Consider the following 22,521-nt stretch of genomic DNA (forward strand, 5'->3'; position numbering starts at 1 on the left):
TTATAAAAATGTATTAAATATACATGAGAGATTTTAAAAGACTATGGCTACGTCTACACTAGCCAAAAAACTTCGAAATGGCCATGCAAATGGCCATTTCGAAGTTTACTAATGAAGCACTGAAATACATATTCAGAGCCTCATGAGCATGCAGGCGGCCGCGGCACTTCAAAATTGATGTGGCTCGCCGCCGCGCGGCTAGTCCAGATGGGGCTCCTTTTCGAAAGGACCCCGGCTACTTCGAAGTCTCCTTATTCCTATCTGCTCGTAGGAATAAGGGGACTTCGAAGTAGCCGGGGTCCTTTCAAAAAGGAGCCCTGTCTGGATGAACCACGTCAATTTTGAAGTGCTGCTGCCGCCCGCATGCTAATGTTTTTTAAATACATTAGAAGCAGGAAGCCCACTAAAAAAGCAGTGGGGCCCTTGGACGATAAAGATATAAAAGGAGCGATCAAGGAAGACAGTGCCATTGCGGAGCGATTAAATGATTTCTTTGCTTCAGTCTTCACGGCTGAGGATGTTACAGAGGTTCCTAAATCTGAGCCAGCCTTTTTAGGTGACAAATCTGAGGAACTCACTCAGATTGAAGTGACATTAGAGGAGGTTTTGGAGTTAATTGATAAGCTGAATAGTAACAAGTCTCCAGGACCAGACGGTATTCACCCAAGGGTTCTGAAAGAACTCAAATGTGAAATTGCGGAGTTATTAACAGTGGTTTGTAACCTATCCTTTAAATCCACTTTGGTACCAAATGACTGGAAGACGGCCAATATAACGCCAATATTTAAAAAAGGCTCTAGAGGAGACCCTGGCAATTATAGACCGATAAGTTTAACATCAGTACCAGGCAAATTAGTAGAAACACTAGTAAAGAATAAAATTGCAAGGCACGTAGAAGAGCACGAATTGTTGGGCAAAAGTCAGCATGGTTTCTGCAGAGGGAAGTCGTGTCTAACTAATCTATTAGAATTCTTTGAAGGGGTTAATAAACATGCGGACAAGGGGCACCCAGTGGACATAATATACCTAGATTTCCAGAAAGCCTTTGACACGGTCCCACACCAAAGGCTTTTATGTACATTAGGTGGTCATGGGATAGGAGGAAAGATCCTTTCATGGATCGGGAATTGGTTAAAAGACAGAAAACAAAGGGTGGGAATAAATGGTAAATTTTCACAATGGAAGAGGGTAACTAGTGGTGTTCCCCAGGGGTCAGTCCTGGGACCGATCCTGTTCAACTTGTTCATCAATGATCTAGAAAATGAGGTAAGCAGTGAGGTGGCCAAGTTTGCAGATGACACCAAGTTGTTCAGGACAGTCAAAACCAAAACAGATTGTGAAGAACTACAAAAAGATCTCAGCAAACTGAGTGATTGGGCAGCAAAATGGCAAATGAAATTTAATGTGGGTAAGTGTAAGGTAACGCATGTAGGAAAAAATAACCCAAATTACACGTACTACATGATGGGGTCAAATTTAGCTATGACAGATCAGGAAAGGGATCTTGGAGTTATAGTGGATAGTTCTCTGAAGACATCCACGCAGTGTGCAGCGGCAGTTAGTAAGGCAAATAGGATGTTAGGAATTATTAAAAAAGGGATCGATAATAAGACAAAAGATATCATACTTCCCCTATATAAAACTATGGTACGCCCACATCTTGAGTACTGCGTGCAGATGTGGTCTCCTCACCTCAAAAAAGATATATTGGCATTAGAAAAGGTTCAGAAAAGGGCGACTAAGATGATTAGGGGCTTGGAATGGGTCCCATATGGGGAGAGGCTAGAGAGACTGGGACTTTTCAGTTTGGAAAAGAGGCGATTGAGGGGCGATATGATAGAGGTATATAAAATCATGAATGGTGTGGAGAAAGTGAATATAGAAAAATTATTTACCTTTTCCCATAATACAAGAACTAGGGGACACCAAATGAAATTGACGGGTAGTAGGTTCAAAACTAATAAAAGGAAATTTTTCTTCACACAGCGCACAGTCAACCTGTGGAACTCCTTGCCCGAGGAGGCTGTGAAGGCCAGGACTCTATTAGGGTTTAAAAAAGAGCTTGATAAATTTTTGCAGGTTAGGTCCATAAATGGCTATTAGCCAGGGATAAAGTATGGTGCCCTCGCCTTCAGAACAAGGGCAGGAGATGGATGGCAGGAGATAAATCACTTGATCATTGTCTTCTGTTCTCCTTCTCTGGGGCACCTGGCATTGGCCACCGTCAGCAGATGGGATGCTGGGCCGGATGGACCTTTGGTCTGACCCAGTATGGCCATTCTTATGTTCTTATGAGGCGCTGAATATGTATTTCAGCACTTCATTAGTAAACTTCGAAATGGACATTTGCATGGCCATTTCAAAGTTTTTGGCTAGTCTGGACACGGCCTATATGTGTAATGAATACCCAAAACGCCTTTCTTCTACGACATCCAAGACTTCGTAAAAGGAGGAAAGATCTGCGTGAAAAGTGAACTTAATTCAGAGTGTAACCTTGGACACATGGTTCTGATCAAAAGCATTAGCCTCTTTTCACTAAAGTAAAAAAGACACCTACCTGTGCAGAGGTCTCTCTTTAAACATACCTCCGTTTGGCTGTCAAGACACTGCCTTCCAAGGTTTCATGAGCCAACTATGCTGAGTAAAAGCCTAGAGCACCTTCCTCTTCAATTGTTTTTATTCCCTCAGGTTACATCTTCTCTACAGCAATCTGTCCACAGAAGTTACTGTTGGAAGAGCTCTTCTGGCAAAACTTCTGTCAACAGATCAGATGCACACACAAAAGCAGACAGAAAGAGCAACCTGCTCTGTGGACAGAGAGCAGCCAGACTGCCCTGCCACTTTCTTGAAAAAGCAGTCAATCAGAGGCTCAGCAAACCCGGCTGCCCAGTGAACTGAAAGGCCCATCTGTTGACAGAAGGCCCCCCTGGAGAGCCTATATTGGAGATGCATACTTGTCTCCTAGAACTGGAAGGGACCTCAGGAGGTCATCTTGTCCAATCCCCTGCCCTCTTGGCAGGACCAAGCACCATCCCTGACATTTATCTGCCCCAATCCCAAAATGGCATCCTCAAGGATTGAACTCACAACCCAAGGCTCAAACCACTGAGCTATCCCTCCTCTTCATGGATAGGCAAAACGCAGTGGGCAGAAGTGCCAAGTTTTATCAACAGTCACATTTTATGTGTAGATGCTCTTTGAGCTTTTGTCAACAGAACTCTCTAGTGTATACATAGCCTCATTGTAAAAGGCACATCATTTTACTGAAGACACAGCATAGGTCTACACAGTTAACGCACTTTCATTAGACACACGCCAACTAACTTTAATGTTGTAAGCAGGAGTACCAAGAGCAGTGAAGTCATAGCAGCCTTAACACTCAGTACCTAGCATCCCTTACAGACTAATACGATCTGTACTGAAGACAGAGTCGCTGTAGTTTCAACGCAATTGATGCTGTTTTTAGGGCTGGTCTATGTATAAAATACTGTACTACTTCAAAAACAACAAGAAGTCCTGTGGCACCTTATAGACTAATAGATATTTTGGAGCATAAGCTTCAAAGGGCAAAAACCGGCTTCATCAGATGCAGACCAACTGAGCTATCTGAATTTACGTCAGGGTTAATAGTTAAGACTATTGCAGACTTCTCCCATCCAAGGAGCACTGTATACATGGGTGGGGGGAGGGACATGTAAATTTAACTGTCAGCTCAGGTGTGTTGTTTTTTCACACTTCTGGGTGACAAAGTTATACTGACCTAATTTCTTAAAGCTATCTTGAGTACATCTACCCATGCTGCAGTCACATCTTTGATTGCTGGGTAAATGCCATAGTGTAAAACTTTGGGGAACATCCAGCATGACCTTTACAAACATGTAACTAGCTTTAACAGCCAACTAATTATCTCAAAGTAGAAGGGTACACACAAATCTTATGAGTGGGGAGGTGAAACACGACTGGTCACAGCACCTGCCTGAGATAAAGATTTTCTCCTCACAGCAAGGTGAGAAAGGTTGGGGGAGGATGATCATGTCTAGACTGTTTCCTCAGGCGTTCTCCCTCCCACAACAGTAACGCGGGGGGAGTGGTTGAATTCGTCTGCTCATGCCCCTCCCCTCCACTAAACAACAAATAGGGAACGCACATTTTCCAACAGGCTGAGCTCCACATGTGCGGTGAAAGCATCTTTCCACCAAGGCCGGGGCCGAAGGGGGGACCGGAGGAAGAGCCTTCTCTGCCCCCGGGGCCGGCTGGAACGGTGGTGTAGGAGCGTTCCATCCAGGCGCTCAGGTAGCCCCTCCCCGCCGCTGCCGTCCCCCGGCCCCGCCCCGCGAGGATGGAGGAAGGGGCCGTGGCCGGCGTGGGGCTGGGAAGAGGAAGCAGGGAAACGCTCCCAGGCGGCAGCAGCGGCAGGCGGGGTCACGAACTCTGACCTTTCACAGGGGCACGGCCCAAAACCAAAACAACCCCCATAACAAATAATACTAACCTGGGCCCCCCCCCACCGCGCCCCCCTTTCCCGCTCCGGGCCGCTGCCCGGCACCGCCACCCAACAGGCCCGGTCGGACCCGGGTCACCGTCGGGGCATGTTTGGCGCCAAAGTCTGAGGTAAATTGCATTTTCTAAATAAAATACCCCGCGCTGGCTGCTCGTAACGGGACCGAGCATTGGGATGGAGCCGGGCCAGGACGCTCCCGAGGGGTGAGGCGGGGGAGGGAGGAGCTGGTTAAGCGGCTAGGGCCAGGCCGGGCCCAGCGGGTCACCTAGTTTAGGTTTCGGGTGGCGGTAGTAGCACATAGCCGGCTGTGCCTACGTCTAGCGGGGCTCACAGGCGGCTCCGTGAAAGGGTCTCTGGTAAAAGCTGGGCCGATGGAGTCAGAGGCCGCTTCGGAGCCGCATAGCGGGATCCGGCCCTCCTAGGTTCCGAGTGAGTCCTGCCTCCGGGCGAGTATCTTGCTGTCCTGGTGGGCTGCGGGAGAAGGGGCCTGGCAACGGCGCAGAGGAAGCGTGGCCACACACAGGGAAGATGGAGTCTGTGCGGGCGGAGGCGGCGGCTTGAACCCGACCCTTTTACCTTTGCCACCGGGAGGGCGAAGGGGAGGGGGCGGTGGGTACTTTGCATACGGGGCCGGGACCGCCGCCATCTTACCGGCCTCTCCCTCATAGCCATGGCCGAGCCCTTCAGAGCTCGGCAAAGCGCACACCGGCGGAGAAGGGGGGGCTTAATGGCGTCGGCTCCGCCTGGCACTTGGCCGTCAGCCAGCACCGCCATCTTGTGTTTTTTCGCGATGTCCCTCGAATGTTTTTCCTCTTAGACGGAAGGCGGGCTACGCGGTCTAATTGGCACCCTCGTTAGCCAATCGGCTTCTTGGGGGCGGGCAGTTTGTCTTTTAAAATGAGCCGATTGGTTAGAACGGGAGGCGGGAAAAAGTGAGCATTGCTTGGTTGCACGTTGAGGAAAGAGTCGCTCTGTTCGGTTTAGAAAAGTGGGTGTGCGTTAGGCGGGAATGGGAGTTGTGGTGTTCTTGGGGCTAGGCAGCGCGTGGGGCTGGTTCTGCAATGGGATGCTGGACCGCAGTTGGCTAGATTGCGGCAAAGTGGTCCTGGGACGTGTGGTGGCCATAGAACAGGTGTGGAGAGTCTCTTTTGATTTGGGGAAGAGTGAACCACCCAAAAAAAAAAAGCCAGTTGGGGCCACTCACAACGAAGACGTTAAAATTAAAAGACACCCCCCCCAAAAAAAAAACCCTCCTTCATCTGGTCCCCAACTGAGAAGGAGGGTGGGAAAAAGACACCTCACTCCCCTCAAGACCCAGCCCTGGTGTGCAAGGTTCTGGGGCAGGAACAAAAATGCCGGAGTGAGAAGACTGCAAGGGGTCAGTCTGAGGTTGTGGGTGCAAGGTCTGGGCAGATGGTAGAGTGCAGGTGGTGGGCATGGGTAGGAGATAGTGTGAAGGAGCAAGCTGGGGGTGAGGGCAGTGTGGGGGTATGGTGCAGGGTAGAGGTGAGGGGCTGGGTGGGAAATAGGGTACAAGAGGGAGCTAGGGTGAAAGTGGGAGGTCTGGGGGGGAGGTAAGATACAGGAGTAGGATGGGGTCTGGGAGGCGGAAGGGTGCAGAAGTTGGGAAGATAGGGTCTGGTAGGAGGGGTGGGAGTCTGGGCAAGGAGGAGGATATAGAAACAGTGTGGATGCAGGATCTGGGTGGGAGGGAGTGTGTACCTGTTGAAATTTGCTGAGGGTGGGGCTGGAGATGGTACAGGTGGCTCTGGGCTGGTCTGCATGCTGCAGGTAAGCACTCCCTGAAGTCACTACGCCTCTACCCTCCCCCCAGTTCTGGCCAATAGGAGCAACGTGAGGATGTCTGTGCAGAGCCCACAAGCAAGATACAGCCCTGGTTTGTGTTGATTTGCCCCCCAAAACTTGCAACTCCCTTCCCCCAACAGGGAACTAGTGCCAGTCCTCCAGCCATGGCATCTCTCATTAGTTGCAGTGCCAGTGTTGGCTCACCTTGTGGGCTGGATCAAGACAATCTATGGGCTAGATGCAAGTTGTAGGTTCCTCATCCCTACCATGGAGGGACAGATCCTGCTAAGCCTGGTACAGTCTTCCTCCGCCTTACGAGGGTAATTCGTTCCTGAAAAACTCCTCTTAGGGTGAATTCTTGTAAGTCGAAAACATAATTACCATTAATTTCAATGGGAAAAAAATTTATGCGTTGCTGAGCCCCAAAATTTACACCCATTTGCACTAAAATAACACAAATCCCATTCAAATAAACACAATTACTTCAATAGTTAACATTAGTTATCATAACACAACCTAACAAGGCATTTTCCCTTCATTAATTATTCTATAATATGGCTGTTTACCTGCTCTCGTTAAGCTCTTTCATAGCTATTATGCACCATACACTTAAGAGTACACTCACAAACAAAACATACATATGATACTCAATGTTTATGTAATTCAGCCTTTCATGCAAAAAAGAACAGAACAGTAAAGACACAAGAAATCAATGCAAATGATATCACACTCAGCGAACAAGTTGACATCGCGTGGAAAGGCAATAAGATGAGGTGAGGGACACTGCGAGGAGAGTCACTGTTGTTCGTTGGTTGGTGATGGTGGCATTGGTGTGAATGGAGTGGAAAATGAAGGCAAAGGTGAGGAGGATGAAGAGTGGCTGCGTTCTTCACACTCTGTAATTTCTGGATCGTCAATGTTGTCGTCTTCTTCATCTTCCATTGCAATGGGAGGATGAGAGGTACCAGAGGCTGAAGGTTGAGGCTCAGAAGTGGCAGAAGTACCAACAGCAGCAGCAGGGATGGCTGGAAGAAAAAACGATAAAATACTTGTCTGCTTGCCTTCTCACACCTTTCTATCATACAGTTGTTTGTTATATTCAGTTGATTCTCTCAAGAGAATTTTAGCTTTCAGAGCTCTTTCAAAATTGCTATAGTTTTCATCCAACCAAGCACAAGTACTATCGATAATGGAGAACAAATGGCGTAACTGTTTCATGCCAAATTCTTTTACTGGTTCTTCCTCTTTGTCGAATTGCCCTTCTTTCAAATGTTCAGCCTCCTCCTTCAAACACTCTTCTTCTCATTGAATTAGCTTGTCATCTGTGAGGTCTTCAGAGTGAGATTCCAACACCTCTTGCACATCTTCAGTGTCAACCTCGTCAAAACCTGCTTTTGCTGCCAGCTGTACAGTGTTATCCCAGATTGTCTTGTTCACGGATTGAAAACCTTGAAAGCCATGCACAGCCTCAGGAAGAATTTTTTTCCAAACAGCATTCATAGTGTTCACTGTAACTTTATCCCAAGCAGTTGCTATGTTTTCAATGGCCATTTTTATGTTGTAATTTTTCCATTATTCCCTGACCATCACTGTGTCACTCTTGTGCAAACCATCAACGAGATACTTCATCACAAGCTGCATATAGGAAACCTTAAATGTAGCAATGACACCTTGGTGCATCGGCTGTATCAAAGATGTTGTGTTTGGAGGCAAAAATACAACCTGAACACTGCTACCGTAATCAAGAATTGTTGCTGGATGGCCTGGAGCATTGTCAACGATTAAAAGTGCTTTGTTGTCTAGGTTATTGTCTTTGCAATATTTTTCGACGAAAGGACAAAAGTAATTCTGCACTTAGTCTAGAAACACTTGTTGGGTCACCCTTGCACTTCTATTTGAACGCCAAATCACTGGAAAGCTTATCTTATCAATACCTTTCAAAGCCTGTGGATTTTCCAAATGGTATACGAGCAGAGGTTTGACCTTTACATTGCCCTCAGCGTTGCCACCAAGCAACAATGTTAACCTGTCTTTAGAGGCTTTATGTCCTTTGGCTTGCTTTTAATCTTTGGAGATGTAGGTATGAGACATCATTCGCTTCCAAAACTAGCCGGTCTCGTCCATATTGAAAATTTGCTTGTTAGCGTAGCCGCCTTTTTGGATAATTTTCTTCAGCTTTTCAGGAAAAGCACTGCCTGCTGAAAAATCGGCGGATGCTGCGTCACCTGTAACCTTGAGGCTATGCAAGAGTCCCCTCTTCCTGAAATGGTTGAACCATCTATTACTGCCTTTAAAGTTCAAATCCTTGGTCGTCTCATCACCCTCTTCAATTGCCTGTGCCTTCAATCACTCAAACAATTATAGTGCCTTTTCTCTTATGAGAAAAAAGCTAAGAGTCATGTGGCGTTTCACTGAATTCTCTATCCATTGCAACAAAAGTGTCTCAAGTTTCTGAATAATGGAGTGCCTGCTCAAAGACATTGTTAAACTTGCACCACCAACAGCGGTCTCAGCAGCTTTCAATATTTTTTCGTTTTGCATGTAGGTAGTACGCACAGTAGATGAAGATAAATGGAGCGCCCGCATCACATCTTTGTTATGCTATCCTTCATCGGTACGTTTATCACATCCAATATTACACTTAGAGGTATGGCTTTTCTGTCTCTTTTTTGGCTTTTCTAGCTCATTACTTGGTTTTTTTTAGCACTTTCTTCATTTTAGGGGACATGATGCACGAGATTATCACTGCTATAAACTATCAAACCATGAGTACTCTGAGGGGAGAACCCAATGCAAGATGCACCAACTATATATACAACTGCGAAGCTCAGAAAAGTCCTCCTGGTAGTGCGTCCTGGGGAGCAGAGCTGGGGGCCCGGGGGCTGTCCCAGGTGCAGGGACAGGGGAATGGAAATCAAAGAGCGCCTGGGAGGGGGATGCAAAGTTGTGGGGCTGCGTGGGGACTTGTGCAGGGCTGCATGGCAGAGAGGTGAAGACTCAAAGGTCTTGCCTGTTTCCTAGTCCCTTTTTCAGAAGGGGATTCACATTCTTTCTCTATTTACTCCCTGTTCTTAGGAAAGGCTTGCTATGTCTCATAACATACCTTTCTGACGTTCCTTGCTGTGGAGCCTACCTCTGCCATGAGCCTTGGAAATGACATCCCTTCCCCAAAATTCCTCTCCTTGGGCTGAAACTGGGAACAGAGCCCAATTTTTAAAAAAGGCTCGAGAAGTGGTCATTACAAGCCAGTAAGCCTACTTTCACTCTCAGGCAAATTGGTTGTAATTGTAATAAAGAATGGAATGATCAGACACACAAACACAATGTACTGGAAGAGCCAACATAGTTTTTGTAAAGGGAAATCGTGTATCACCAGTCTAGTAGAATTATTTGAGGAGGTCCATAGATATGTGGACAGAGGGTGATCTTGTGGACTTAGGTGCCAAGTCAGTGGATGCTCCAGGGGCTGTAGTATCCATAGGGTAAAATTAGTGGGTGCGGAGCACCTACTAGTGTCAAGCTCCCCTTTTCCCCGTTTCTCGTGCTCTGATTGCCCTGCTGAACAGTTCCTCCCCACCCCACCCACTCAACTCCCAGTGCTTCCAGCACACCACAGACAGGTGGTTCGTCATATTCAGGAGGGCTGGGGATGAATGGGTACAGAGAGTGCTCAAGGAAGGAGGTGGAGCAGGGGCTTAAAGGAAGGTAGGGCATAGCTGGCGTAGAAAGGGACAGGGTGTAGAGAAGAGATGGAGTGAGGACAGGACCTGGTGTAGAGTGGGGGACTTTCAGGAAGCCTTTAACAAGATCCTTCACAAAAGACTAAAACAAAACAGGCAGTTATGGGATAAGGTGGAGGGCCCTCTTATGGATCCATAATAAGTTACAAAATGGGAAAAAATGGTTTTTACTATAGAGAGAGATGTAAATAGAAGGTCCCCCAAGAAGCCATTGTGGGATCAGTGTTGTTCAACATATTACTATAGTCTTGATATATGAGTGAGCAGTGAGGTGGCAACATTTACAGATGATACAAAATTACTCAAAATAATTGAGTCTAAAGCTGAATGTGAAGAGTTACAAAGAGGTCTCACAAAACTACATGACTGGACAAGAAAATGACAGATTAAATTCTGTGTTGATAAATACAAAGTAATGCACAATGGAACATATAATCCTAATTCTACATACAAAGTGAGGGAGCCTAAATTAGTAGATAACATTGCAGAAAGAGATCTTGGAGTCATTCTACATCTTTGAAAATATCTCAATAGGAAGCATCAGACAAAAAAGATAAAGTTGTTAGGAAAGGGATAGATGCTCAGACAATATCATAACACCACTGGTAAGATACATTTGAATCTTGAGTAGTGTAAGCAGTTCAGGTCACCTTCTCTCAAAAAGGTACAGAATCCTTGATTTAACAGACGCCAATATAATGGACTTTGAAATAAATGCTAGAGACTCAACAGAGCCGCTGCCAGCATTGGAGGAGCTGCCAGAGTGGCTGGGGCCACCAGGATTGGATGGGTCATCACAGCAGCTGGGGGTAGTGAGGCTCAGGAGCCCTCCTCCCCCATTCCCTTGTGCATGGAGCATATCATCATCTGCAATGGTGCTGAGCAACAATGATATTATTGGAGGTTACTGCCTGCTGGCAGGCTGGGGGTGGCTACACTCTACCTTCGTGGGGGCAGCTTGGAGCTGAGATCTGGAGGTGCCGCAGTGCTGAGAGCTGCATGAGTTGGAAGGAGTTAGGCTGGCATTCAGCTCCTCCCCTGGTAATTGGGAGAGGGAGATGGAGGTGTGAGGGGAAGAAAGGCATAGGAGGGGAGAAGGGAAGTGGGTGGGGCAGAGGACAGGAGTGAGTGACAGGCTGGGAAGGTTAGTGCATTGTCATACAACATAACCATTCAGATATAACAGACTTTCAGCATTAATGGACAGCCCTTTCCCATATTAGTCCATTAAATCGAGGGTTTACTGTATATTAAAAAGGCAACAAAAAAGATTAGGAGATATAGAGCAGTTTCCATGTAACGACACACTAAAAAAACTGAGAATGTTCATCCTGGAAAAGAGATGACTAAGGGAGGATATAAGAGAGGTCTGTAAAGTAACAAAGGGTATTAAAAGTGTGAATAAGGAATAAGTAAATTTTAATGTATTTTTTTTGAGATGGGATGAACAGAACTGTATGCAGTGTTCACAATGTGGGTGCACAATGGATTTAGTGGCATTATGATATTTAATGTCTTATTTTCTATTCCTGTCCTAATTGTGCCTAACATTTTGCTAGGTTTTTTGACTGCCTTTGCCTGGTAAATGTTCCTAAAGAGTAGTTGTTTGCTAATAGTGTGGAGCAGGATATTCACCTATGTGGCTTTCCAGAATAGCAGAATGGAGAGCTATTTAACAGTGATGATTCTGTCTGCACAAATGGAATATTTGAAGAGCAGCTATGAGATTACACAAAGGTGTTTCATATTTTCATGCAATACCTATCATATTGGGGCCCAACCTGGTGGAGGCTTTTTGGCCCTGTTGCAGTATAAATGTTAAATAATAATAATAATCAACACAGGAGTGAATTTGCAATCCACCTGAACAGCAGAAGGTGAATCTCAAATCCTAAAATGTAGAGTTAATTCTTGAGAAGCAGGATTTCAGCCACACTGTTGCATTTAATGCTTAACAGGAAATGCACAGATATAGCTCGAGTTACTGAAATAAATGACTATACTCATGCAAGTCACTGATAGATAGGAGACCTTTTGAAGATGAACTGTGAAATTATGTTCCCATTGAAGTCATTAATAAAGCTCCTTTATAGTTTAATGACACCATGGTTTCATTTGGATTGTGTTGAAAAGGACAAACTTTCAGCTAACCATTGTTAGACCCTGCTCACCAGGGTTAAACAATGGCTAGCCAAAATGGTGCTGAACATAGGTCTTTTCTAAACTTACTGCTGCATAATATTCAGCTGCAACTGTTGCAAATAACTGCCATCTATTTCACAGTATCAGCAGTGCCCAAAGCCCTCATGTAAGCAACATGTATTTTTTGGTTACTAAACTTTGGCATGCACAGTAAATACAATATTAAAATAAAACCGGTTATTAGTTGGTATGTTTAAGGAGTCTGTTTCTCATTTCTTCAGAAAGTTATTTAAATTCCTATCCCAATCACGTCATCTATATCATACTATTGCATGGCTGTCATATTAGTAAACTAGTGATATGTAATTCATCACATTATTTAACAACCTAACTCATCATAATACTACAATAAACTGATGCAACAATTTATAATTCATAATGGAAATACTGCTGTGTAGTTATAGTAAGCTCTAGTGATATCTTCTGTTGAGATAGTAATTGACTTGTCACCACTGTTACACACAGAGTCTGGCATCTAGTTTGAGGAACTAAAATGGCCTAAAAATCAAGGAGGGTCCACAGAAATTAAGGTCATGACCTCTAAAAATGACTTAGGATGAAAAATCAGAAACATTTGTTTTCACATTCACAGTTGCCATGTTCAGCCAGGGATTTTAATTACTAGTAGTCAATTTCATGCTTGACTAAGGTATATAGTGATTGTCTATGAAAATACGCTACAAAATATCACTAGAAAATTGGAACCTATCGCACTCCTTTTAATATCTGTTTCCCACAGTTCCCACTCTTTCGAAAGAATGAGCCAAGGATAAAAAAATCCTGCACCATGAGGCCTACTCTTTAGAAAAAAGGGCCCACGGAGTGTCTACACGTGATTTTTTTTTTTTTTTTTCTAAAGAAGGCGCTCTTCCTGATCTGGCAGTAGAAGAGGGCTTCTGGAAGAAAAGCCACCTTCTTTCAGTTTTGGGTCAGAAGACTGCATTTTGTATGTAGATGTTCCATGTGTCCTTTTGAAAAAGGGTCAGATTTTGTAAGAGAACTTGCTAGTATAGATGCAGCCTCGGTAAATATTTTGACCTTTTTGAATATTTATTTAGGTTAGAGTTTGCAAGTATTTAGTAGGAAACTGGGGCTTAACAATAATTGCAGACAGAAAGAGAAAGGAGTTATTTATCTGAGCACTATCAAGCACCACATTTTGCCAGAACATAGGTCAATGGCCATCATTGGCCTTGGTTTCTAATGAACTTTCTAGGACTGATCATGCAAATTTTTTATATAATAATTTTAAAGTAGACTTATGTTTTCAGAGAAAACACAAAAGACAGAGAAACAAAACCATATTAAGAACTGTAGTTTTAAAATGTTTCTGGATATGCTTGTCTTCAAGACATTAAATTCTTGTTTTACATCTTGTTTTTTATTTGTGGGTTTGTCTGAGAATTAACTTTCAATTAAATTCAGAACTCATAGGAATTAACTCTGTCATGGCTCCCACCCATGCTTTATGAAAATTGGCTTTTGAATATGAAAATGAGTGCTTTTTTTGTGCTGGGACCTCAGCAGCCCTAACCATGGATCCCTAGCTGGGAGAGGGGGGATCCCGCCAGCCTTGTGGCTGGGAATTGGCTGAGTTGTGCAAACCTGCCAGCAGCCTTAGCCACAGGGACTCTGGCCAGGCGACAGGAGGGTCCTCAGGAGCCCTGTTGGTGGTCCCAGATGTATGGACCCTAGCCTCCCCAATACGGGGAGCCATCTGAGTACCAGCTCCTTTTTTTTGACGTCAAAAAAAACCCACTTTGAAAATGCATAACTTAAAGACGCTTTATGCAAAACAGGTCATGTTCCCTATTATTCAAGAGCCTGTAATTATCTGAATGTGTACATTCTATTTTTATGCATGTATCTTTGTTGTATATGAAGTCAGAAGTGTTAATGGAAACATATTTTATTAGTTCATGTATTCTAGTAAAAACCATTAGATACCCTAGGAACTTAGTGTCTCAGGTCACTGTCCTGTGAATAGCTGTGTTTTTCCTGTAAGCTCCAACTGTGGTTGATCCTACAAAGATGTGTGGCCTGGCCACCTGATGCTGGAATCCATCTTGAATCTGGTATTTTTCCTGGGGCTGGTGGGTGCTAAACAAAGCGTTCCCACTCTGGGGAAAGTCTGTCTAAGGAATGGCCAGCATTTTGTCTTCAGCTGGCTTTTGAATATGCATCCCCACCATAAGATGATACAAATTCTCAAGTCAGAAAAAGATCAAATCTGGCCTGAGAGAAGAACTGCTGTTTAGGATAATAATTTACATGTAACAGGTTTCCTAATATATTACAATTAGCTGGCATGTTTTGTTTATTTTGACTTAGTAACTTACATTTCACTTGCAATCACTTAAATTCTACTTTTTCATTCTTAATAAAAACACATTAGTTACTCTGGGCTTGATTAAAATTATTACTTTGCGGGGAGGAACCACTGTGCATCTCTTTCATGGATTAAGAGGACAAACTTATAAGCTTTCTCTGTGTAAAACTTTTATACAGGGTAGGAAGTATTTAATATGGGGTTTTGGTCATCTTTAGGGGGCTGTGTCCCTGAGTGCTGTCACTGGCCCTATAGCTGATTCCTGCCAGAGCTGAGCTGGTTCAGTGTTTCTGTTGCTCTGCAGAAGGACAGTAGCCCCAATTCTGTGGTTTGGCTGGAGGAGACCAGAGCTTCTGGCACAGCAGGACAGGGCAGACGGGAGAGCCTAGAGGGCAGGGAGGCAGGCATCAGTGGCTCGAGAAGCACATCGGATGACAACCCCAAGGGGGCCCTGTAATTCAATTCATCACAAACTCCTTCACAGCATTTTCTACTTTTAGTTATAATGGTATCATAGTATTGTTGTAAAGCATAACATACAAGTTGAATGTTGAGAAGATACATAAAATATTCTAGGCCGTTTCCCTGCCAATGCAGGATTGTGAGAAGATCACAGGCGATAATAACCAGGAATTGAATGTCATCTTGAAGACTTAACATTTTATGTCAGAAGCTTTCATGAACTGCAACTCACTTCATCAGATGCATGAAGTGAGAGAAAAAGAAACAATAAGGACATGAGAAGGGGGTGTTACATCAGAGCTAATGTAATAAGGGTGGCTGTCAATAAGAAGGTGAGAATACCTAATGTGGAAAATTACTTATTGTAATAAGAGAACCGTTCCAAGTTCATAATAAAGCCTATTTTGATGGTGTCTAATTTACATACGAAATCTAGCTCAATAGTTTCACACTGCAGTCTGGTTTTGCAGTTTTTTTTCCTGAGAATGACAACTTTCAAGTCTGTAACCATGTGTCCAGGGCAGCTAAAGTGTTCTCCAACTGGTTTTTGTATGTTATCATTCTTGATGTCTGATTTGTGTCTGTTCTGTTGCATAGAGAGAGTCTAGTTTTTCAAATGTACGTGACAGAGAGGCTGGTGAGGATGGCAGTCTGGCAAAAGAGTTCAATAAGAATTTGCTTGAATAACTTCCTCTGGTATCCACATTCTTTCTCAGAAAAGCATGATGTAGAGTTCATTTTAATGTAGTATGTTTTCCTTGCCTCACTAAGTAGGAATTAAAGAAAACTTTTTTTTAAGAACTGTGAATTCCCCAAATCGGACAAGATGTTGAAGTTCGAATTTGCCCTGTTTAATTTTTAAAATGAAGATCTCTTAATTGTCAGTTCTTGAGTGGCAAAGTGGTAAAATATTTTTGTAAGTAAGTTTTACAAAGCAAAAGAATATCTTGCTTATAATTTGAGTAGATCCATGACTTGAAAACAGTGCTTCCATATTTGAAGTAAATATGTTCACTGCTTTCCTGTTTGTCAGAAGTATTTGGCAGTGGTGTAAATTTATATAAAGCTCCACCACAGATTTAATTTTACTTAATATCAGCGACAAGAAGTCTAATTTCTTCTTTGCCTAATGGAAGTTGCTGGCATCTTTCCAAACAGGTTCTCTAATGATCTTGCTTCACCATGGCAACCAATATGGAGGTGCTGGCTCAGCAGATAGTGGAGACACAGCAGGTGGCTGAGGTGAGTGACAGATGATATTACAGTAGCTGGCACACTTGATTTTTGAAAGGAAAAATATATCAGTGTTTTCCATTGTTTACAACTGATCAGAAATGAAACATGTTAATTAGAGAACAGCAATTATTTTTCAGGTGAATATGTAACAAAATGTAGCCATTTTTGTTTCAGTCACCTTACTTCATTCTAGTGGATTCCGTATGAGAGGTGTCAAACAAGAAATTCACCTGTGACTTGTAATTTGAAATAAAAGATGTGAGAAAACCAATGAATTCGAGTGACACAGTTTAATAATTAAGGGTTTCTACTGTTCAGTTGATACGCCATTTTAATCTTAAACCTATGTTTCAAGTATCACCTGAACTACATACTGAATATTGTGAACATATAATAGAATCTTGTGAGTCATAGTTTAGTTTTTTGTCCCAAGCATACATGTATAAAAGCACAAAAGTAGTTTAAAGTTAACATTAATCAATTGCCTTGCTTATGTTCCCCATAGCTTGGACAGTTGAAGCATAAAATGTCTAAATCAGCTTCTCAACAGTGAAAATGCACTTTATCATGGAAATAGAAGATAACCTATGTATTTCTTTTAGTTTGTAAACTTAAATCAGGTTCTTAACTGTCTAGGGTTTGTGGGGTTTATGCTTAGTTTAATAACCTTGAGAATTACTAAAGCCTGTGTATAATTAAGTAATTAGGGGGATTTTGTAAATCGTCTGTACTCAACTGTCTGTGACATCTCCATAGTCAAGGCTGCATTAGAGACTTTAGTTCATAGATCTTTGACCCAATGAATTTACACCTTGAAATTTGGTGAGCAAGTGTGAGAGCTGACTATCTCAGTTAAATTCATAGGCAAAAAATTCTTTGCATAGGTAAAAAATACTTTCACAAAGCTTATGAAAATGCATTTTTATGTTCACACAGAAAGATTAATTTGTTTTTAAATTCTGTAGCAACAATGATTAAGCCACAGTCCAGACTCAGAGCTGTAAAGTACTATAGAATCACTTTTTAAGGGTTGTTTTGAAAAGCAAACTAAAATTTTACCATAGAAATTACCAAACAGATTTTTTTTTTTAAATTTTGGTCTTTCAGGTGTTTGGAAAGCAAGTTTCAGCCCAGAATTAACTTTTACAAAATAGTCCTAGAAGAACTTTTTTTTTTTTTTTTTAATGAAAGGCCGGGGGGAAAGAAGAATTTGTAGTGGGAACACAGGCAAACCCTTATCTATTTTGGTATGAACCGTGTTGATATAATAACATCAAAGGCACATAAAATATATGACATTTGTAATTCCTCGTGCAGGAAATGCACCGTGGTAACATAGTGTGATGGTTGTATCTTGCCACTGGAGAGCTCGGTCCTTCCCAAAAGCATGTGAAGCTCTGTGATTTCTTCCTGGACGGTGGGTAACTAGGGCTTCCTCTTGTTACACTATTCAGTTCCTCCAATTATAGGCTTGTCTGCTCCATAACACCATGAATTTTTGTTCATGAAAAAATATTAATTGAAAAACGCCATGGTCACAACCTCTTTTGATTCTTGAGACAATGTTGCTTTTAAATTTTGAATGATCTTTGTAATAAACTGTTGGCTTACTGCTATGTGCCCTTCTAAGTCAGATATATTTTATTCCAGTTTAATAAATGGCTAATCTTTTTGAAATATATTAAATCTGTGTATTTGTATTTATAGTATCTTGGCAAGAAGGGAAATGATTTATTGGTTTGGGTGGTGTAAAAATCTGGCATTGGACTTAACAAATGAGAGCTTTTGTTGAAAGCCTGATATTTCATCAAGGAAAATTGAATTGGAAGAAGGGAAATATCGCCATTAATCATATACTGAATCACAAGACATGAATTTTAAGTCGTCAGTTGTGGAAAAGATAATTTAATGCAAATACTGGCGTATTTAGTTATATACACAGTAATTCTTCAAACTGATGGCTGCCTGTGTTGCACATGGGATACTGGGGACCAAGATGTCAAGCGTCAAATGTTCATTTGTTCCATAAGTAGAGAGTCAGCAGTGCTATATTTTTCTCTCCTATGTAGTACTTTTGTCAGGTTTCATTGTCTCACTGAATTAATGCTTCAGCATGGCCATAAATGACTACACCCCAATACTGTTTGTATTTTGTGTACTAAAAATAAGTGGAAAAAAATTGCTTCAGTTCTTGTTTTAAAAATAATTTTCTAAAGCAGCTTCTGCAATGGTTTCATTTCCTGAGTAAAGTTTACTGCTTTTCATTGCTTATTTCATTTGTCCAAGTTTCTATTTCCAGTTGGATGAGATGAGATGACACTTTATCATCATTTATACCTTGAGCTATTATTTAGTTGGTTGTACTAAAAGTTCATCAGCTTGCAGTACAGATAACAGCTGTGCCCGAGAAAGGAGGTTTCAGCAGTTGCTTCACATTCTGAGAAACTTTTGTAAAGTATCATTTATATTTTACCCTTCATGTGTAAACTACGTACACTACTCTTCTCAAAGTTTTACCTGGTACTCTGAGTATACTAATGATGTCCAATCTGTAACTCGGGGACCACTTGTGCCTTTAACTGCAGCCCTTGAATGCAACTCTGTTAGGAAGAAAATTTGTAAGAAAGTTGTTTTTGTACTATACCCTGCAGTTTTTAAACTAAAATGTTTGAATCTGGCCTATCATTCAGAACTGGAGGTAGAAGGCACTATTTCCCTAAAGCCTCAGAACCAGCTCTGATGACAGTAAAGGCGCCATGAGTAACTGTTGATTTTTGTTCCTTCCCCTATTCCTATTGTCCACTAGCTGCTCTGCATCACAGTAGAGGGAGGCCGGAGTAGCATTAGCTCCTCTCTTTCCTACTTACCTGCTAAGTTGTAAAATCCTTAGGCAAAGAGAATAGGTGAGCCTGAGCCTATGTGAATGCCAAGAAAAGATCAGTTGCCCTCACCCAGGCAGCTTGCCAGGAAGCTCAAGCAAGAGAAGCAGAAGATGAACCTGAGAGCCAAAAACTTCTTTAGTCTTTGTCCCACCCTAACTTTGCCCCATCCTAATCCAGCCAGTTTCCTTTACTGTCCCTCCCTAATTTTGTCGACTACTGAAGAACAAGAAGGCATAGGAGCTGCAAGAGCTCTGTGTCTTCTGGATACTGCTGCTTTATGAAGTGCTTGCTCTAAAATTTTCAAACACTGAGGCTGCGGCTAAACTGCAGCCCGCTTTTGGAAACAGAATGCATATGAGCAAGATTGGAAATGCAAATGAAGTGTGGAATTACATATTGCACCTCATTTGCATATTCACACACAGTCTCGCTTCTGGAAGAACCTTTTCCAGAAGTAAAAACAGCAATGTAGACACGGTTGTTTCAAAAACAAACCGATTTTCAAAAGCACCCTTCTTCCTGTTTTGTTTCACGAAGAAGGCTTCTGTAGGAAACGGTTTGTTTTTGAAGGAATCCCACCTACACAGCTGTTTTTGATTCTGGAAAAAGCTCTTCTGTAAGAAAAAACAGCCATGTAGACAGGGTTCCTTTGAGAACAAACCCTGTTTTCAAAAGAACCCTTCTTCCTGAAACAAAATATGAGATATGTAAATCTGTGCTTCATTTGCATTTCTCGTCTCGCTTATTTGCATTCTGATTCTGAAAGCAGACTGCAGCGTAGTCATAGCCTGACTGTTACATGAAGTAACTGAAGAAATTATGTATTGGATCAACAGACCAGGCCTGATACTCCATTTCAGTGTACTTTGTGTCATTAATTATATCTATGCAAAGTAAGGGCAAAAATCAATCATTCTTACCTGAGAGCACTTGCTCTCATTTTACCAAGGAGTAAGTGACTACACAGAATGAAAGGGAGAAGAGAGTTAGGCCCTTTATGTGGGACTTCCCATCATTGTTGGCCATTTTTCATTTCAAAATAAAATTCTGAAGCTAGAATTCTTTTGATATGTTATATTTTTGTAAAGTTACCTTTCCCAGGCTGGGAACCTAATCATGATCTCTTAATCTCTATGAGGTTCACATAAAACTTGCAGTTCGAGGAATAGGGAGCAAAAAGTTATAAGCCACCTTTCTGTCCATCTAAGTCTGGTGTGCTGGAGGAGATCGGGTAGCCCTGATGTAACTTTGACAGCCCTCAGGAACTGAGATATGATAACCAGTCCACAGCATCTTGTCGGTATGTACACTGCCACAGTTTCCTCTGATCCCAGAATCCTTGCTGCATTGCATGCTGCTGACCCAGTGCTTGGCTCCATTGATGTAGGTATCCCTCTAAGATACAATCAGAAAATATTAGAACTGGAAAGTACCTCTAGAGGTTATTGAGTCCAGTCCCCTGAACTCGTGGCAGGACCAAGCACCATCTAGATCAGGGATGTCCAACCTTTTTTCATCAGGAGCCAAATGGCAAATTTGTACATGTTCCAGGGGCCAAACACAAAATAGCCCCAAACCCACCCCCGTTTCCTCAGGGTTTGGGCCATTCCTTGCAGCCCCACACTGCACTCCCTGCCCCCAGGCTTAAACTGCTCACAGCCCCAAACCTGTTCTCCCATCCCCAGGCTTAACGCCACTCAGCCCCAAAATGCTCCCCCCCGCCAGCTTAGCTGCAACATAAAACATCAGACAAGTCACAATAACATGGGTGGATCTACTTTTCTCCACATGCACATTTTTCAGTTAATATTTCATACGGTAAAGAAGTACACAAGCCCCCAGGCATAACCCCTCTCACAGCCCAAAGCTGCCCCCAGGCTTAACTCTCCTCCCTCCCACAGTCCCAAGCCATCCCCAGGTTTAACCCTCTGCAACCCCAAACCACCCTCCCCACAACCCCAGGATTCACTTAACCTTGCACAGGACTTCCATGTGGTACCGCCCTTTACTGTTCTTTTGCCATTTCTCCTTCACTGTGGCTGCATGGCTCCCCCAGTCCTCTGGCTCCCCACACAAAAAGCATGGCGGATCGTAGAAAACTATCTCTTCAGCACCCTGCCATGCTGAAACAATATGACTTAGTTGGTTTAATGGCTGTTAAATTAAATCGAGTGCTATGCTTTCAGAATGGCAAGCAGGAGGAGTCAGGCTGTAGTGGCGTGAGCCACGAATGGTTCCTTAAAGAGCCACATGCGGCTCAGAGCCACTCAGCCACCTTTTAAAAATGGCATTGCTGCTAGCTCTGCAGGCCAAATAAAACGGCTCCACAGTCCAGATTCTGGCCTGTGGGCCATGTGATGGACACCCCGATCTGCATCATTCCTGACAGATTTTTATCTAATCTCCTTTTAAATATCTCCAGTGGTAAAGATTCTACAACCTCCCTAGGCAATTTATTCCAGTGCTTAACCATCCTGACAGTTAGGAACTTTTTCCTGATGTCCAACCTAAACCTCCCTTGCTGCAATTTAAGCCCATTGCTACTTCTCCTATCATCAAAGGTCAAGGAGAACAATTTTTCTCCATCTTCCTTTTAACGCCCATTTAGGTACTTGAAAACTTCTATCATGTCTCCTCTCAGTATTCTCTTTTCCAAATGAAACAAGCCCCATTCTTTCAGTTTTCTCCCAGAGGTCATGTTTTCTAGACCTTTAATAGTTTCTGTTGCTCTTCTCTGGACCCTCTCCAATTTCTCCACATCTCTCTCAAAATGCGGTGCTCAGAAGTGGACACAGTACTTCAGTTGAAACTTAATCAGCTCAGAGGAGAGCAGAAGAATTACTTCCCATGTCCTGCTCATAACATTTCTGTTAATGCATCCCAGAATTATGATTGCTTTTTTTTTTAAAAGAACTGTGTCACACTGTTGAGTCCTATTTAGATAGTGGTCCACTGTGACCCCTAGATCTCTCTCTGAAATACTCCTTCCTAGACAGTTACTTTCTGTTTTCTATATATGGAACTGATTGTTCCTTGTTAAATGGAATACTTTGCATTTGTTCTTATTAAACTTCATTGTGTTCACTTCAAACCATTTCTCCATTTTGTCCAAATCTTTTTGAATTATGACCTTATTCTCCAAAGCATGTGTAACTCCTTCTAATTTGATATCATCTGCAAACTTTATAAGTGTACTCTTTATGCGATTATTTAAATAGTTGATGAATATATTGAACAGAACTGATCCCAAGACTGACCCCCGCAGAACCCCACTTACTATGCCTTTCCAACATGACTCTGAACCATTAATAACCATTCTCTAGGAATAGTCAGTCACCCAGTTATACACCCACCATATAGTAG

General features: G+C 42.8%; 1 protein-coding gene and 1 long non-coding RNA gene across 13 annotated transcripts in view; one reads left to right on the top strand and one right to left on the bottom strand.

Annotated features, from left to right (window-relative positions):
- LOC142018842 (uncharacterized) overlaps positions 1-5,286 on the bottom strand; it is a 37,583-nt gene extending 32,297 nt beyond the window's left edge. The window contains exon 1 of one of the 2 annotated variants that reach the window (XR_012646947.1): positions 5,153-5,286. This is a non-coding gene — a long non-coding RNA (uncharacterized LOC142018842). Of the gene's footprint in view, positions 1-4,147; positions 4,279-5,152 lie in introns of those variants that run through there. The other variant, XR_012646948.1, reaches the window with a different exon arrangement.
- NR2C2 (nuclear receptor subfamily 2 group C member 2) overlaps positions 3,749-22,521 on the top strand; it is a 107,580-nt gene continuing 88,807 nt past the window's right edge. The window contains exons 1-3 of one of the 11 annotated variants that reach the window (XM_075004994.1): positions 3,752-4,611; positions 16,199-16,282; positions 16,782-17,693. Coding sequence is in view for 5 of the 11 variants with exons in the window: in XM_075005001.1 (XP_074861102.1) it covers positions 16,223-16,282 (60 nt within the window). In the remaining 6 variants the exon portion in view is untranslated. Of the gene's footprint in view, positions 4,612-4,653; positions 4,931-8,921; positions 8,955-13,108; positions 13,196-16,198; positions 16,283-16,781; positions 17,694-22,521 lie in introns of those variants that run through there. The other 10 variants (XM_075004995.1, XM_075004999.1, XM_075005000.1 and 7 more) reach the window with 10 other exon arrangements.

Source organism: Carettochelys insculpta, chromosome 11 (genome assembly GCF_033958435.1).
Source record: "Carettochelys insculpta isolate YL-2023 chromosome 11, ASM3395843v1, whole genome shotgun sequence".
NCBI lineage: Eukaryota > Metazoa > Chordata > Testudines > Carettochelyidae > Carettochelys > Carettochelys insculpta.